The sequence below is a fragment of the Podarcis vaucheri genome (assembly GCF_965113315.1).
Source record: "Podarcis vaucheri genome assembly, chromosome: 3".
Taxonomy (NCBI): domain Eukaryota; kingdom Metazoa; phylum Chordata; class Lepidosauria; order Squamata; family Lacertidae; genus Podarcis; species Podarcis vaucheri.
In genome coordinates, this window is record NC_138761.1 from 102,309,521 (window position 1) to 102,325,747 (window position 16,227).

The window sequence follows — 16,227 nt, forward strand, 5'->3', positions numbered from 1 at the left end:
ACTGATGCTTCCTGGCCTTCTGATGAAAAAAATAAAGTAAAAATTCAGTTTGTTGCATACTTACGCAAACATTTGGGCAATGATCTGTCCCAAAAACCATTAGCTTTACAAGTCAAAGCAGACGATCCAAGAAGATAAAATCCTTTCTTGCAGTGGTACACCACAATGATTCCATACTTGAAAGACTCTGGGAAATTCTGCTGCCCATGGCGAACGGCATTTTCCACGAAGCCTGGATCTGAACAGTTCACCACTGAAATACAAGGTTTTTCACTACTGAATGGAAAAATTCATAGAAAATATTCATGGCATGCAATGTACAATTCAGTGCTACTTAAAGCTCAATACCACAGCCATTAATTAATGCCAAATACATTTGATTCGACATTTTGCTGGTAGATGGATTTCCATAGTCAATCACTAAAGCTTTACATAATTGAAAATATGCAAATAAATATACAATTTCTGTTAACTTGATGACTGCGGCGTTTTTATTTGGTGCAGAGTGTCGCGTGCATTAAAACAGCACATAAGTGGTATGATCCCTTACACTTTAGCACAGAGAAAGCTATGGTCGAAGTAAAGGTTTAAGACCCATAAATAGTAGTAGTGGTGAGTGACAGACTAAAAGAGGAGAAAGGCTAAAACATTGATGATGTATTAGTTTAGATCAGGCATCCCCAACCTTCGGCCCTCCTGATGTTTTGGACTACAATTCCCATCATCCCTGACCACTAGTCTTGTTTGCTAGGGATCATGGGAGTTGTAGGCCAAAACATCTGGAAGGCCGCAGGTTGGGGATGCCTGGTTTAGATAAACAATGGTGAGGTTGGATAACATTGCAAATGATGTGGAGGGAGAAATGAGGGAAGCAGTAAGAAGCAGAGATAGGATAGTTGGGAACACATGGACAAACTCATAGCAAACAGGGCAGGAAGAGGAAATAAAGCCTCACACTGAGAATCAGCGACACAAGAATTAGGCACACTCAAGCCCTACTGATTTCAGTGAGATACAAGTGTACACAGCAGTGCTCCGGATTTAGTACACCTGTGTGTGGAGTGGGCTACCTCACCTGGAAAGGAGGGCAAAAATGTACATAAAATGTGCATACATTTTGTGTGATATGCAAAAGTGTACTCTATTTTGTGAGTGGGGAGGAAGGCCCCCAAATAAACCAGGGATTGTACACAATAATATATCTAATAGAGTGTCAAAAGGTGAATTTCCTCCCCATGGATATATTTTCATGCTAGAAAAGGATGCTTAAAGGCACAAGAGCCTTGCTTTCTTCCAATGCCCAACTCAAACCATCGAGAAAACCTCAAGCTGTAGGAGTTGTGAACCTGTTCATTCAAAGACTAGAAGCTTACAGCAGCAACTAAAAAAGTATCTGTTTCAGTCCTCTCTGTAATCAGTTAGAGCAAGCATTCAGATGTTTGGTCCAAAAACACCCCCAGTAAAATCTGATGACCAGAGACTTGTATAAGGCTACCGAGACACTACCTGTTTACTTTGCCACTGAGCTGAAATTCTGCAGAACATAAAAGGTGGAATCCTCAGCAACTGTCAGCTAACATGTAAAGAGGAAGGTGAAATCCTTTGTTTATTCGGTTACTCGTCTTTAGAAAAGAGGATTAAAATCCTGGAAACACTGTCTATAGAGATCATGGCACCGACAAACAAAGCAGAAAGGTGGTTTATGGCTTGATAGTTGTCTCCATTTCCCCCCTCTCTCTGGAGAAGGTCCGAGTCTTTTAACACTTGACCTCTTTAGTCAGCAAATCAACACTGCTCTAGAGCTGTTGTCACAAACTGCTTACGGCTTGGCATACACACACACATAACTTCCCCAGTGAACTACCAGCTTCACCTTTTTGTGACTACGACTTGGTTTTGGGCTCATATTCATCTGGTAATTTTATCCCTATACCAGGGGGAACTCTCATAACATGACTGTGACTGTCAGGCTGCAATATGTAAACTTTTTCAACTGACTTGTTGAACTTCAGTTGTTAAATGAGAAAGCACGCCATGGTTTAAGAACTGTTTTGGTTTAAGAACAGACTTCCGGAACGGATTAAGTTCGTAAACCGAGGTACCACTGTAAATGTTTTTTTGCTCTGCGTTTAATTTCACTCGCCAGCTTTTAATTGCCATAACTGCAGATTGCAATGATATTGACTTGCCAATTAAAGAAGCCCAGCTCTGGCTTTGTGGGTGGTTCCTACATAGAAATAGCCCACTATATTTAATTTTGGGGAACTGGGGAACTTTCACATTCATCCCAAGCATACCTTGCCAACCCTGTCCTACACCTAATTTGAGTGAGGGGCCATAATCAGGAGAGAAGATACTCCTACAACAGTCTGAAATATACCTTTAATTCTAAGGGACAAAGCCCTTTTCTTTACATATACATATATATTTAAGGCTACCGGGGGGAAAGAATGAATGAATTGTGGCCTCAATTTAAGCTGCTTCTGATTTCCCTGATTGCCCTTCACCCAAGGGACCCAGTTGTAAATCAATGCAAGAGAAAAGGAGATTGCTTTCTCTCAATGACAGGTGCCAAGAGTTACATAGGAAATAAATGCAGGCAATCTGAATTTAGTCTGTTGAGAAATAAAGAAAGAAGGACGTTTAAATCTGCCCTGTTGACACTCGAACCTCATTTTGCATGGATTCAAACCCTTGATGCCAAAGTCAAATATCATTGTTCTTTTGAGCCTTGGTACCTGGTGAAACTCAGCACTGTTGCCCTTATGCTAAGGAACAGGGAAGCAAAGGAGTTGATCCTCACAAACCCTTCATATTTACCCATATTTACTCATTATCCACCACTATATCCCATCCCTATTTAAATACTTGTGCAGACGGGAATTCTCTCTTATGAATGCTTACTGAAAGTTAGCACTTGATGTGTCTATTTAGTTATCTGTGTATTATTTATTTTTATTAAAACATTTGTATACTACAATTTCATTTTTTTAAAAAAAATATCCAAATGGTTTGCAACAACTGGAAAACCCAAAAAGATTAAAAATTACAGCTTATGAGCTAGGTATTATAGAAAATGTTTTCTGGATTGTATGCACCAGCTGGGTGGATTTTCTAACTTGCAATTACTGGTATGTGCCTGATTTTATACCTATATGAGGCTTGCTGTCTTTTATACAGGTTGCAAGGAACATGGTGCTACTCCAAAAGAGTATTGTCTCCAAATATACACCACAGAGGCTTCCAGATGTGTGTTTACTGTGATATTAGTACTCCCCATGAATGCAAGTTTTACAATGCCCAAATAACACCATCGGCACCAAAATGCCTCCCCAATTTAATCCAGATTTACAATTTCTGAGTAAAAAGAAAGCACATTATTGTGCATAAGCTATTTGTGATATCTCAGCAAGCTTTCTGCAAATTAAGCCCTCATCTGGAAAAACCCTATAATACACACAACAATTTTCTCTACTACACCAGACTACTAGACTTTGTGGAGGTATGCACATGGCTACAGCTCAGGGATGACATTTTAAATAACAACTCTGCTCTCTAAAATGTGCCATCCTCTCTTGAATCCACCCAGCAGCATTAAAGCTTAACTAAATAGCTAAATTTGTCAAAATTAGCAGCTTGTAGTTGCTTACTCAATGGAGGAAGTTTGACCTTGCTTAGCATTTCCCAATGACAATACTGTTTATATACAGTGGTACCTTGGTTCGTAATCCAAACAGTTCATTAACTAGGCTGTTTGTAACTCGAGGTACCACTGTACCAAATTAGCACATGTGCAATTATTATTATTATTAATTAAATGGTGATGTCTGCCCACAATCTATAAGATGGTGATAGGTTGATGGGGGGCGGGGTGAGGCTGGATAGAAGTAGAAGCAGTAACAGCTTGTTTTCAAATAGGTTAGACTTCTCCAAAAGAAATAATTCTTACAAATTTCCAAAATGACTGGAAAGGGTGGTAGGAAGGGTTCCAACTACATCATACTATCAAGGAAGAGCAGTTGTACATTTTTAAAAATAAAAAGTAAAAAATCTTACCTCGGCATGTAGGTAAGGAGCTGCTCCACTGCCCATTGCTCCGGCACTGTGCTTGGGAGGTGCCCTGAAGCAAATATCCAGTATTGCAGGTGAAGTTCACAACATCATTCAGATTGAACTCACTGCCATTGGTCAATCCGTGAGCGGGGTTTCCAGGGTGGCCACACGTGATTGCTTTTGAAAGGAAACACAGAACAGATTGCAAGCTTTTGGGGAGGGCACGTCAAGAACATCAACGAGTTACGCACTCTGGTGCCTCGATCCAGAAAATATGTTGCGTGCGGAGGGGTTAAATGCACACACAGAACAACCCCATTTGCAATGGCTTCCCCATCAAGGAGGAATCAGGAAAATATTAATAGAATGGCTGCATCCAACTAAAGCGGAAGCTGATACACACAGGGACTCCATATGCGTGCACAAAGGGATCTAGATTACAATATAGCCTGCACTGATGGGCAAAATATTTAAGAGGACATAGCATTTTAAAAAAAACAAACAAATGAACAACTGGTAGTAATGAGCTCCTTTTGGATCAGACTGTATTGCCAAGGCTGAAATGTGAAAAATGGAAGTTAGCAGATCATGCCATTTTTTGCTTTTGTTTTTACTGCCATAAATGGTGGTTGAACAAAAGTGATCAGAAATCCAATTTATTGATAGCTGATGTGTGATGGTTCCCTGCCCCGCCCCCAGGCAGAAAGCCAACTTGTAGGACTCGTTTGGGTGAAACTGATGAGACATATAACAACCTTAATTTTTATAATGGGAAAACAAAAAATGATAAACCATAGTGGTGGTTCTCCCTATCTGTGAGGGGTCACAAGGAGACAGCTATTAAGTCATCATCTAGCAAATACAGTTCACAAGAGATAAACACAGCCACAAGACTGAAGTTCAACATTGTCTTTCACTTCACCACAATCACCACTATCTATGTGATATAAATATGGTGCCAACACCATACTAGGTGCTATACAGAGCATATAAGCAGCATAGTTCCTACCTTAAGGGCATATTATTATCTGTGCCGGATGTTTGACACCCCCTGCCATTTCTACAGTTCCAAACAGGCAACAAAAACAAGAGCTTCTGGTTGCCTTCCATTGCTGGTGGGTTGTGTTGGGTTTGGTGGTTTACAAGTTGTGTAGACTTGGAAATCTAACAACTTTTCCTCTTTGTGTGTGTGGTTGTGCATCTCAAAGGGCTTATCCCCAGTACACTCCCCAGCATAGTAAGAGCTATTTTTTAACGGAAATGAATTCTAAAAGTAGACTATTTCTTAAAACTACTAGAAATTAGGAATGCTTTAAATATGTAACAAAACAACTCTGTCCAGCTGTCCAGGAGAACAAGCAGATATGATAATATTTATATCCAGTTTTTTGTAGTGGTAAACTAGAAAACAGAGGCATATTGCCTTGCAATATGGAGGTTCCATCTTTAGCTTTCATAACTGATAGCTGCTGAGTGATCTGCACTCCTGAGTGATCTGAATTTGCCTAATACCATATTAAGGGTTTTGTTACCTGACACTTTCTTCACCATGAATCCTACAATTCAATGAGATGCCAGAAGAGATTATATGTGGTATGCTGCTGCAATGCAAAATTGAGGTTGTCTGTAAAAATTGCGGCAGTGAAGGACGCTTGTATTTAGATTATTGTCCTTTTTGGCAAATGCATATTCCACTCAGTCAGTTCCGGTTTACACCCCTCATTACTCTTGACAGATGCTGTTTTTTGTGATGCCTTCCAGAAACAAAAGGTCTCAGCCCTTGTGTCTCGTCTTACCACATCATCATTATTGTTGTCACACATTGCCAACCTCTTGACAGATCAACACTCTGCAATTGTTGTGTTTGCAAGTAAAGGCATATCAGAAAAATATGGCAACTGCAATATTCTTCTGTTCCCTCTTTTCTTAGCAGCCGTTATGCAACAGCTGCATATTATTTGCAATATTAAGGTGTTTACAAGACTGCCGTAACTGAGTTCAATGTGATAAAATTATTCAACAAGGCCTGGCTATAGCCAGGTTATGGCACCAGTAAAATGTGGTTATCAGTGTGATGTATTTGAAATGCAGTTGCACCATAGAAATCATACAATGACGTGTTGACATCGGTAGTTTTATTTACAATCCTGTTCCTAACATGGAATGCCCTTTTTCTACAGTGGAACTGTAGGAAAGGAGCCATGGCACAAGTACACTGAATCATAGCTGGATTTGGACCTGGTTTACCTAAGCTTTTCAAGCTCAGGATAATTGTATCATTTACATTACTACAGGTAAAAACGCACCTGTTCCAACAGTTTTACATGTTTATCTCCAAGATTCTAAAACCAACACTTATATGGTTATATATCATCAAGAAGCTTAATATTCAGCCTTCCTGGCTTATACACAAAATGAGGAACATATGCACTGGTAAACTAAAACATATTTTACTGAATTAACTACTTTTTTAAAAAAAAGAATGCACTGACATACATAAAAATGACACAAAATCATGAAAATAGTTCAACAGTTTTTAAAAGAGCAAGATAGCAAGTTTAAATCACACTCTAGTCTTAAAATATAACAGCATATAAATAATATATTGTATTATTTATATGATGTTAACCGTTCTGAGCCCGGCTCTGGCCGGGGAGGGCGCGGCACAAATATTTTTTTAAATTATTATTAAAATGTCTATCATTCAAACCTATTATAGTTCTATGATATAATCCTGCTATGGTAGTCTCTAAACCAATAATGAACATTGCATGTCTTTACAAGACATTAAAAAGTATAGAGCTCTGAGTACTTAGCATACATTATTCCAGCAAGCCATACAACACACACACAAGGCAGATTAGTGCTATGAACCCTACAGTATGATGGGCATGGTATGCGTTGCCCATTAAGCGTATGTGCAAGCCAGGATTTGAACTTGGCTCTTCTAGCTCATAGTTCCTGCTCTAGGTTTTCCAAAAAAACAACAACCCTGTCCAAGTCTCGTAAGAGATTTTGGAATTATGGTAATAGGTACATTTAGCAGCCCAATCACATGCTGCTGACTCTGCATTGCAGGAGAGCACAGGAACAGACATCAGGGTTGAGACTTCAGGCCACATGCTTGGGCAAGAGGCTGATGATACCGCTTCCAAGTCCGGTGCTGAAGCAGCAGCATCAACCAATACTATCATGCAAAGCTTAGCTTGGATTTGCGCTGTGTACACCCACTCCCATTTACTGTACTCTGAATCCCAGTGCACTCCCTGTCGTGAATTCTCCGCGGCGCTTTAGCAGAAATGCTCAGAGTTCCAGGTACTTCAGTGCAGTGCAGTATATTTATTGTGAGCTATATATTTACAAATATATACAACAATCTACAGGCTATAACACACGAGCAGTTCATACAGTCAAACAGAGTACCTGGCTCCACCTTAAAGCAAATAGGAAGACCTTTCTCTCCCTTTCTCTCTCTCTCTCTCTGACCACACTCTTCTACACCACCCACTTACTGCTGGACAGGTTTCCCCTTTAAACCGATGACAGCCAATCAACTGACAGCACATTACTGCTGAGTCTTTCTGACCCAGCACTCCCATAGAAATTATTGCAGGCTGATTGCATCAGCCAGTTGCATCAGCTAGCAAACTGAAGCTTGCAGACTTACTATCTCACACAGCATTCTGTGAATCCCAACCCTCCCACCACTGGGTTGGGAAGCAGTGTACCTGTTAATCACAATCCACACCTGTCCTGTTGCTTCTATTAAATACTTCATTTTGATGTGTGTCCCCCCCAACCAACTGCAACCTGAATTCGGGGAAGGGGGACACACCAAGCTGCATTTTAACGCAGTTATGTGTACACATCCTTTTCTACCAGCTATTATTAATTATTCTTACCCATCTAAGAGCTGATCAGCTTGCTATTACTTAGAGAAGAATAGATCACTGGGAAAGGTGGTACTTACAGACACAAACTGGTGTTTGCCCAGACCATTTGTGGTCTTGCAAGCATATCCGAACAGACGTGCCGACAAGTCGAAAACCAGGGTTACATTGGTACACCACAGTGTCACGATAACTGAAGCCGTCTCCACTAATGTGGCCATTTACAATAGGATCTGGAGAACCACAGTGTCCAGCTAGAATAAGAGGGTGGGAGGGAACAGAAGAAAAGAACACAAACTTCACTTTCAGCTCACATAGCAGTCAATCGTCAACAAGAATAATGTTAAACAAAAACATTGCCTTAAGCGCTCAGCACCCCGCGAGGTATATCTGCAAAACTGAAAAACATTGCTATTGATTCAATTGTCCTTTATTTACAGTCCACTCTTCAACAAACATGCTCTTATGAATTTATTAAAAAGCTGAAGCTTGGCCCCTTGGTGCAGATTGCAAGGCTGTTCTGCAACTGGCCGTGACAACGGTAGATGCACTTTCTTCCAGCTTGCGAATTAATTGAAAGAAATAATCCAGGCTTCTGCATGAGAGATTCCTCATGTTGAGGCGGCTGTGAAACTGCCCTATTCCCACATCTGTGCTGCTTGGGCAAAGTAGAAATTTGGCAAGCGGGGAGCGTAGATTGGTAAACACACACAGTGAACTGTGTGCACTGTCATATGTATCCTGATATTCAGCTCTATGGAAACAAAGGTACATTTGTTGATGCTAAACCCAGATAATCCTATATTGATTTTTGTTGTTGTTGTTGTTCCTGCAGACGTGAAAATGAGAAGCTGAAATGCAACAGCTATTAATTGAAGTCAGATTTATTAAAACATAGGAGATCTCAGGCTGGCTGAAAGGTACTAACTTGGAACTTGCCATTATTATTTGTTTCTGAAGGAACCTTAACAGCCATGTGCATGTTCCATGTGATTCATTTCATTTACAGAGCATGTCACGTGGTGGATGTAATGATTTCCTGTCATTTTGAACCTAGTTAAATTAAACACCCTTACAGCTGACAAACTTAAGAATCAAGGCAATAAAACACCAAATATATGTAATCTTCCAATCAAGCCAAATTAGCCCTAAGTATATTAAAGAGGCTGTTGGAAATCTATTTTTATAAACCGTGCTTTCAGGATTTTTGGGGGAGATAAAATGATGGACTGGTTCGATATTAATTCACTGCAATAATTAAACATTTACACCAAAGCGACATACATGGACTAACCTCGCTTTTAAAAAGTTCCGTAAACATACACTGAGTGTTTAGGCCACACTATTCTGGAGGGGACACCAACACTCTGGAATACACACACACACACACACACACACACACACACACACACACATTTGTGGAGAGGGGGGTATATGTGGAGGGGACTGCAGTGAGAAGGTGAAATTGGAGAAAACCATTTTCTTATATTAGTAGATACTTCTGTTAGATCAAAAGCCACAAGCACAATGGCAGTGTTGGGCATCCTATAGGTGTTTGAAAGGAAAGCATGAAAAGACAGTAGAATGAGCTGGTGAATAATAAACATATTTTGGAAACTTTGCAATAGGGAATAGGGCGGAGAGCCGAAGTAAGGATACTTCCAAACTTCTCCTTATATGAGTTTCTCACTGGCTTTTGGTGTTCCATATTACATGGTCTTGGAACAGTTGCAACAAGAAACCCTCATTGTTCCACTTTTTATTTCTAAATGTTGCAAAGACTGCTTTGCATGTGCAGTTTCTCATAGTCTTCAATTCATTCATGTCTCTTCCTCCCATTATTAATGCATTTATCCACATTGGTAAAACACTACAGAAAAGCAACTGGTGTGCAGAGTTAATTTTACATTGTGTTCTACCAAAGGGGGAAATTACATTACTTATTACATGTGTATGCATAATAGATTAGGGGGACAAGCTAGATAAGGTGAAATAGACTGGAAACATGGCACAGTACATTATTTCAGAAATTAAAATTTTCCTGGTAGACTACTTAATTCCTTAGAAATTACCCTAGTAGACCAGACTCCAGAAGAAGTTTTTGGTTCTGTGATTTCTTTCTGTGTATGCAAGGCAGCGAGAACTCACAACACAATTAAGGAATGTAATGGGAGACAGCCACTCATTAGTTAAGTAGGGTAGGTACAGGGCAAGTATCAATGATGTGAGCCGTAGATCAGAAACATCTGGAGGGTCAAAACCTTTGTGTGTGAAAATACCTGTGTTCATGCAAGGCTGCCCCATAATAGTAGTAGTAGTAGTAGTAGTAGTAGTAGTAGTAGTAATAATAATAATAATAATAATAATAATAATAATAATAATAATAATATTTATACCTCACCCATCTGGCCACTCTGGGCGGCTTCCAACAAAATATTAAAATACAATAGTCTATTAAACATTAAAAGCTTCCCTAAACAGGGCTGCCTTCAGATGTCTTCTAAAAGTCTGGTAGTTGTTTTTTTTCTTTGACATCTGGTGGAAGGGCGTTCCACAGGGCGGGTGCCACTACCGAGAAGGCCCTCTGCCTGGTTCCCTGTAACTTGGCTTCTTGCAGCGAGGGAACCGCCAGAAGGCCCTTGGCACTGGACCTCAGTGTCTGGGCAGAACGATGGGGGTGGAGACACTCCTTCAGGTATACTGGACTGAAGTCAGCACCAACACTTTGAATTGTGCTTGGAAATGTACTGGGAGCCAATGTAGGTCTTTCAAGACCGGTGTTATGTGGCCTCGGCAGCTGCTCCCAGTCACCAGTCTAGCTGCCGCATTCTGGATTAGTTGTAGTTTCTGGGTCACCTTCAAAGGTAGCCCACACATAGAGTGCATTGCAGTAGTCCAAGCAGGAGATAACTAGAGCATGCACCACTCTGGCAAGACAGTCCACGGGCAGATAGGGTCTCAGCCTGCATACTAGATGGAACTTATAGCAGGATCTACAGTGCATACCCTTATAGAGTTTATAGTGCATAATTGCTTTAAATATTAGGACTTCTGTTCCTTTATGCATGCATGAGGAGAAAAAAAAAATCCCAGAACTTCTATTAGGATACAAAATGTTATAAAAATCACTTGACAAAATTCCAATTGACAGTAACAGACTGTAGATTAATGCAAAGTCAGAACAGCATGCACAGACCCCATTGATTTCAGTGGGGTACTTTGATACAGGGCAATAGTGCATAGGACTGCACAAAATGTTTTCTATTAAAATGGTTGCAAATATGTACCTGAGCACACACATATTAGCACTATTTCATAAAATAACTCTTAAGTGTATCGGCTGGGTATATATTGAGTAATGCTTGAATGTGCTCAGATTTCTCTCTCATTAAATTACTCACCACTGAAATCTAAACAACCACTTTGTGAGCTATACATTCAAACTGAAATGAGTGACAACTGCTATTAATTTTGAGGCAGAAAATATTAATATCAAAGCAGTAGGGGCAAGAGGTCAGACTCAAAAATCTAACTCCTGAGCTGTAACATGCTTATGATAATGGCAAGTTCCTGATTTGTGAAGTTAAAATTGGAAATGAGCATTTGAACTGTGTGTGTGTGTGTGTGTGTGTGTGTGTGTGTATAATTTCAGTTTTCAATATAAAGAAATTCCTCTTTGAATACTAATGGCTGCAGTTTTATTAATATGGATTTTAGAAGATGCCAACTTTAGTGATAGAAATAATTCATACCAAAAAAACACACACACCACCTTTAGCTCTGTATTATTTGTTGACAGTATTTTGAAACCAGAAACAACATGAGTTCCTTGGGATTATGTTTTCTCTGAGGTTTCCTGTTACTCTGTGAAAATATCATGTGCAGTGTAATTTTCTTGTTGGAGATCCTGTGATTGCTTTGTCCCTATATTCTACCTGGCTTTAAAACAGTCTCAATAAAGAATGTTTGAGGCCAATATGGAAAGAGTTTTTGCCTTCTAGCAGCAAGCCGGAAAACAAAAGTTTACAGTGGGTGCTATACTATAAATTGAGATCCTTTCCAAGGATTCTGCTAAGAATGGAATTCTCAGATGTTTGAGTAATAAAGAATCCATCCCCTTTAAATACCAACCTATTTATAAATATATTTCCTTCCACATGTGCTCAAGAAATCAGTGCCTCAAGCTGTAACACAAAGTTACCAATATGAACAATACCATTTACTGAAATTGTGTGAACTAAATTTACAAAACTAAACTCATATCCTTCACATGGCATTTGCCTTTTGGGGTTTTAGATTTCTGCTGCAATTTGTACTTACCGAGACATTGAGTTTCAGTGCCACTCCAAAGTCCATTCACTAGGCATTCACGTACATGAGAACCAACTAGGGTATAGCCAGTGTTGCAGGTGAATATTGCTGTGGCTCCATACACGGTCAGAGTTCCAATCTTATTACCATTTGGTGGAGATGGAAGACTGCCACAGGAAATAACTGAAAAAGGAAAATAAAGTACTTACAGTACAGCAGCAGCAAGAGGCTCTTAGAGTCATTTGGGGGCCCAGAGAATACTACTACTACTACTTTAATAATAATTTATTATTTGTACCCCATCCATCTGACTGGGTTGCCCCAGAAAAACAAACCCACTCACACAACCACTCATTTCTCTTTAGCTTAGAGGCCACTTCCAATCCTCAAGACCCATGGAGCTCCAATAGTTTGCTTGCTTTTTCCTACTTAATTCATTGATAGAGTGAGTGGGCTAGCTTTTACTCACACCCTCATAGTAAAGGTAAAGGGATCCCTGACCATTAGGTCCAGTCGTGACCGACTCTGGGGTTGTGGCGCTCATCTCACTTTATTGGCAAAGGGAGCCGGCATACAGCTTCCGGGTCATGTGGCCAGCATGACTAAGCCGCTTCTGGTGAACCAGAGCAGCGCACAGAAATGCTGTTTACCTTCCCGCCGGAGTGGTACCTATTTATCTACTTGCACTTTGAGGTGCTTTGGAACTGCTAGGTTGGCAGGAGCAGGGACCGAGCAACGGGAGCTCACCCCGTCACGGGGATTCGAACCGCCGACCTTCTGATCGGCAAGTCCTAACCTCTGTGGTTTAACCCACAGCGCCACCCGCGTCCCCACACCCTCATACCCCCTTCTATATCTTCCATCCAGGCAATACAAAAGCATTATCAGAGTTCAAACACACCTTCCAGCCAGACAAAAACACTCAAAGATAATGCCAAGCAGGGTCAATAAACAAGCAAGGCCTGAGGGCATGGAGAGTCTTGAGGGCCATGCAAAGAGGCTTGGAAGACTATTTGGCCCCCAGGCCTGAACTTCTTCACCCCTGCTTTACAGTAAGACCCAAGCAATTATGTATAAAGCTACTGGAAGAAACCACCTGGGCTTAGTAACACACTAAAGGAAACATAGTCAATAAACAATGAGATAATGGAAACAATAGATGGAGTACGATTCTGTGCGTAACTGTGACTTGGAGGCAATTTAAGCAGCACGGAAGCGGTACAATGTGCATTCTCACCTCCATGCTGATATGCCAGCTTTTCTGGTACGGCAGCTCAAAACCACCTTCCACGCTTTATTTGCCAACGCTTTACAAGGTGCAAAAGGATTATTTTACACATGACTGAAAACTTGGAAGCACTGGCGACTGGGTTTTTAATTTTTATTTTGAGCGGTAGATCGTTTCACCACATGTCACACTCAGTTTTTGAAATTTCCTCCGGGTTCAAAGACAACTGGCTGTGTGACATGTGGTTCTTGAGCAGCAGCCTCCCAAGTCCAAAATCCCCTGTGTGCACAGTACCAGCTGTGTGACTCTCTGGATCCCAGACTACACACGATGATAGCACTCTGTGCTTACATAACGAATAATGTAATCTGTAGTGTTTTTATTATATTATCTTTCAGAAGCATAGTAATCAATAGTTTAACAGCCTCAAATATTTAATGAATTTTAATTTCTGAAGATCAAATAGATTGCTCAGCTCATGTTTGACTGATCTGGATTACTTCGGTATTCAGATAATCCACGGTTAATTAGCTTGTTTGTCTAATTACAGTTGAATGTAATTGATGGGCACCATTCACAATTAATTTAATCTGTAATAGGAACAATGAATACATGAATTTATTTGAATAAAGGCTCTTGAGAATGGACAAATAATTCATTTAATTAAATGATGCATGTCATATGTACAATACAAACTACTCTTACAGATGCAAAGATCTGAGCTGCATATGAAGCCTTTTCTCACATCCTCAAGAGTTTCCTTGTTCATTTCAATTAAAAAAGAAAACAGTTAGGCATGTATATTTCTCAATGCATGTGGAACTGCCCTCTCTACTCAAAGTGCATGAGCCCAATTGTATCTTGTATGCACTGGTGCATGTACAGGGCTCTAGAACACAGCATCTAGCAAACTGACATAGATATTTATAAATATTTGCTATAACTACACTCGAAAATAAATTAACAGAACTTTTTTTTATTTTTGGTAACAGGCCATCTCCATTGTAATCCTTCCATTCACGATACAGCAACAGCTTCCACGAGCAGATTGTAGAAGAAAGCAATTTGCACAAATTCCTCATTTCTCCTGCAGAACCTCCACACTTCCTCCCACACTGTTTTCAATGATCTCCCAACCCACCAGATCAGATGGAGGAGACACACAAGGCGGAATATTAAGCAAAAATGGCCTCCTCCGTGTTCTGTCCACAGAAACCTCTGCTGGATGAAAGAACTGCCTGTCAGCAGTAGGACAACATTATATATAACCCTGTAATATTACATTTGCCGTGTTTTGGTGCAGGGCCTATTTATTTGAACGAGGTTTGCATACCTTCTTGATGGATTGCCCTCAAATATTTCAGAAAAGCTATTAACAGATATTAGTTCCTTTACTTAAGTTGTGTTGGTAGAAAAATAGAAGCTGTATCTTTGGACAGAACTGAGCACTGTGTAAATAAATGTTTCTTACCCTTGCACACTGGTCTCTCATCAGCATCACTCCATGTTCCATTAGTTTTACACAGCATGAGTCTCTGACCCTCTAAATAATAGCCAGGGCTGCAACTCAGCATGACTTGTGCGCCAAACTCATTCACCGACCCAGAAATCAGTCTCCAGACAACATGTTCTGAGAGCAGGCTCTCAATGCTGGGGCAAGTCACAGCTGTGAAGCAAGGACACTTTAGTATTAGCACTTTCCTTTCAATATTACTTCACAGAAGATGAATCACCATCCTATTGACAGCAGACTTTTCCTGGTGAAATTGAGCATGCTATAAACATTTCTCAAATGCACATTCCGGTGCATAGCATCTTACACTTGTTTCAACACCAACACTGGGAGGCTGTTTCAATTAAGAAATGAGGGGAGGGGGAGAAATGTACTGTTCCAATTTTATAAAATGGGTACTTTCTTTAAAGTCTGATTAAGAGGCAAAGTTGTGCAGTTTGCATAGAAAGAAGAATGTATTAATAACAAGTTGTAAGAGCTAAAGCCCACTGGCACTCTAAAACCTGTATTGTTTTGTTGGCACAGAATGTGTTTAGCATCATGGCTAAAAGTATATTATGCTCAGTGGCGACTGAATAGGGAATAGTAAACTGCTACCTAATGGGAAACACAGATGCCATTTCCAAAAGCTTCATTTATCTAACCAAGCTTTAATCTTTGTGATATATCTTTTAAAATAGGCTTTGTGTGTTCTATTCAGATGCTTTGTGTATGTACACCTATTACCATAAGACAGAGGGGGCGGGGGTTACAAAATACTTAGCAATCTTATCTGCAAACATGTTCTAACACTGTAGCCCCCCCTGCCCAATTGGTTTAGGGCAGGTAACACCATCATCAAACAGATGCAGGGGAAAAAGCAAAGTCTCACAGACCTGTCAAAGAGTATGGGGTATAGAGAGGAAAGTTAATGGGGGTGGGAAGAGAAGCAGAATACTAAAACTAAATTCCACATAAAATTTAGAAGAGTAGAACAGAGATATAAGGGAAGAAACAGGCGCATTAGAGAGAATAGTGGGAGTAAGGGCTCTTCCATACTTCCGTTAGTCCTACCAATTTAGCGCTGAATTGGAGCAAAAGGTGATCGGGTTTTCTGTGGATTCCCGTTTGCTCTGATTTATCACCAAACAGCAGGTTTTCTAGTGGAAAGCAGTGGGGCAAAGGCAAAACTGCTCTGACATGTACATAGAAAGCATGGGGCAAGTAGAAAACTGATGGGATTCACTGTTTGC

General features: G+C 40.3%; 1 protein-coding gene across 5 annotated transcripts in view; it reads right to left on the reverse strand.

The window, feature by feature from the left end:
- CSMD1 (CUB and Sushi multiple domains 1) overlaps positions 1-16,227 on the reverse strand; it is a 997,036-nt gene that overhangs the window by 45,997 nt on the left and 934,812 nt on the right. For all 5 annotated transcript variants that reach the window (XM_082215381.1, XM_082215380.1, XM_082215382.1 and 2 more), the window contains 5 exons: positions 14,954-15,148; positions 12,264-12,437; positions 8,024-8,197; positions 4,057-4,230; positions 65-253 (listed from right to left, as the gene is read on the reverse strand). In XM_082215381.1, the coding sequence (XP_082071507.1) occupies positions 65-253; positions 4,057-4,230; positions 8,024-8,197; positions 12,264-12,437; positions 14,954-15,148 (906 nt within the window). The remainder of the gene's footprint in view (positions 1-64; positions 254-4,056; positions 4,231-8,023; positions 8,198-12,263; positions 12,438-14,953; positions 15,149-16,227) is intronic.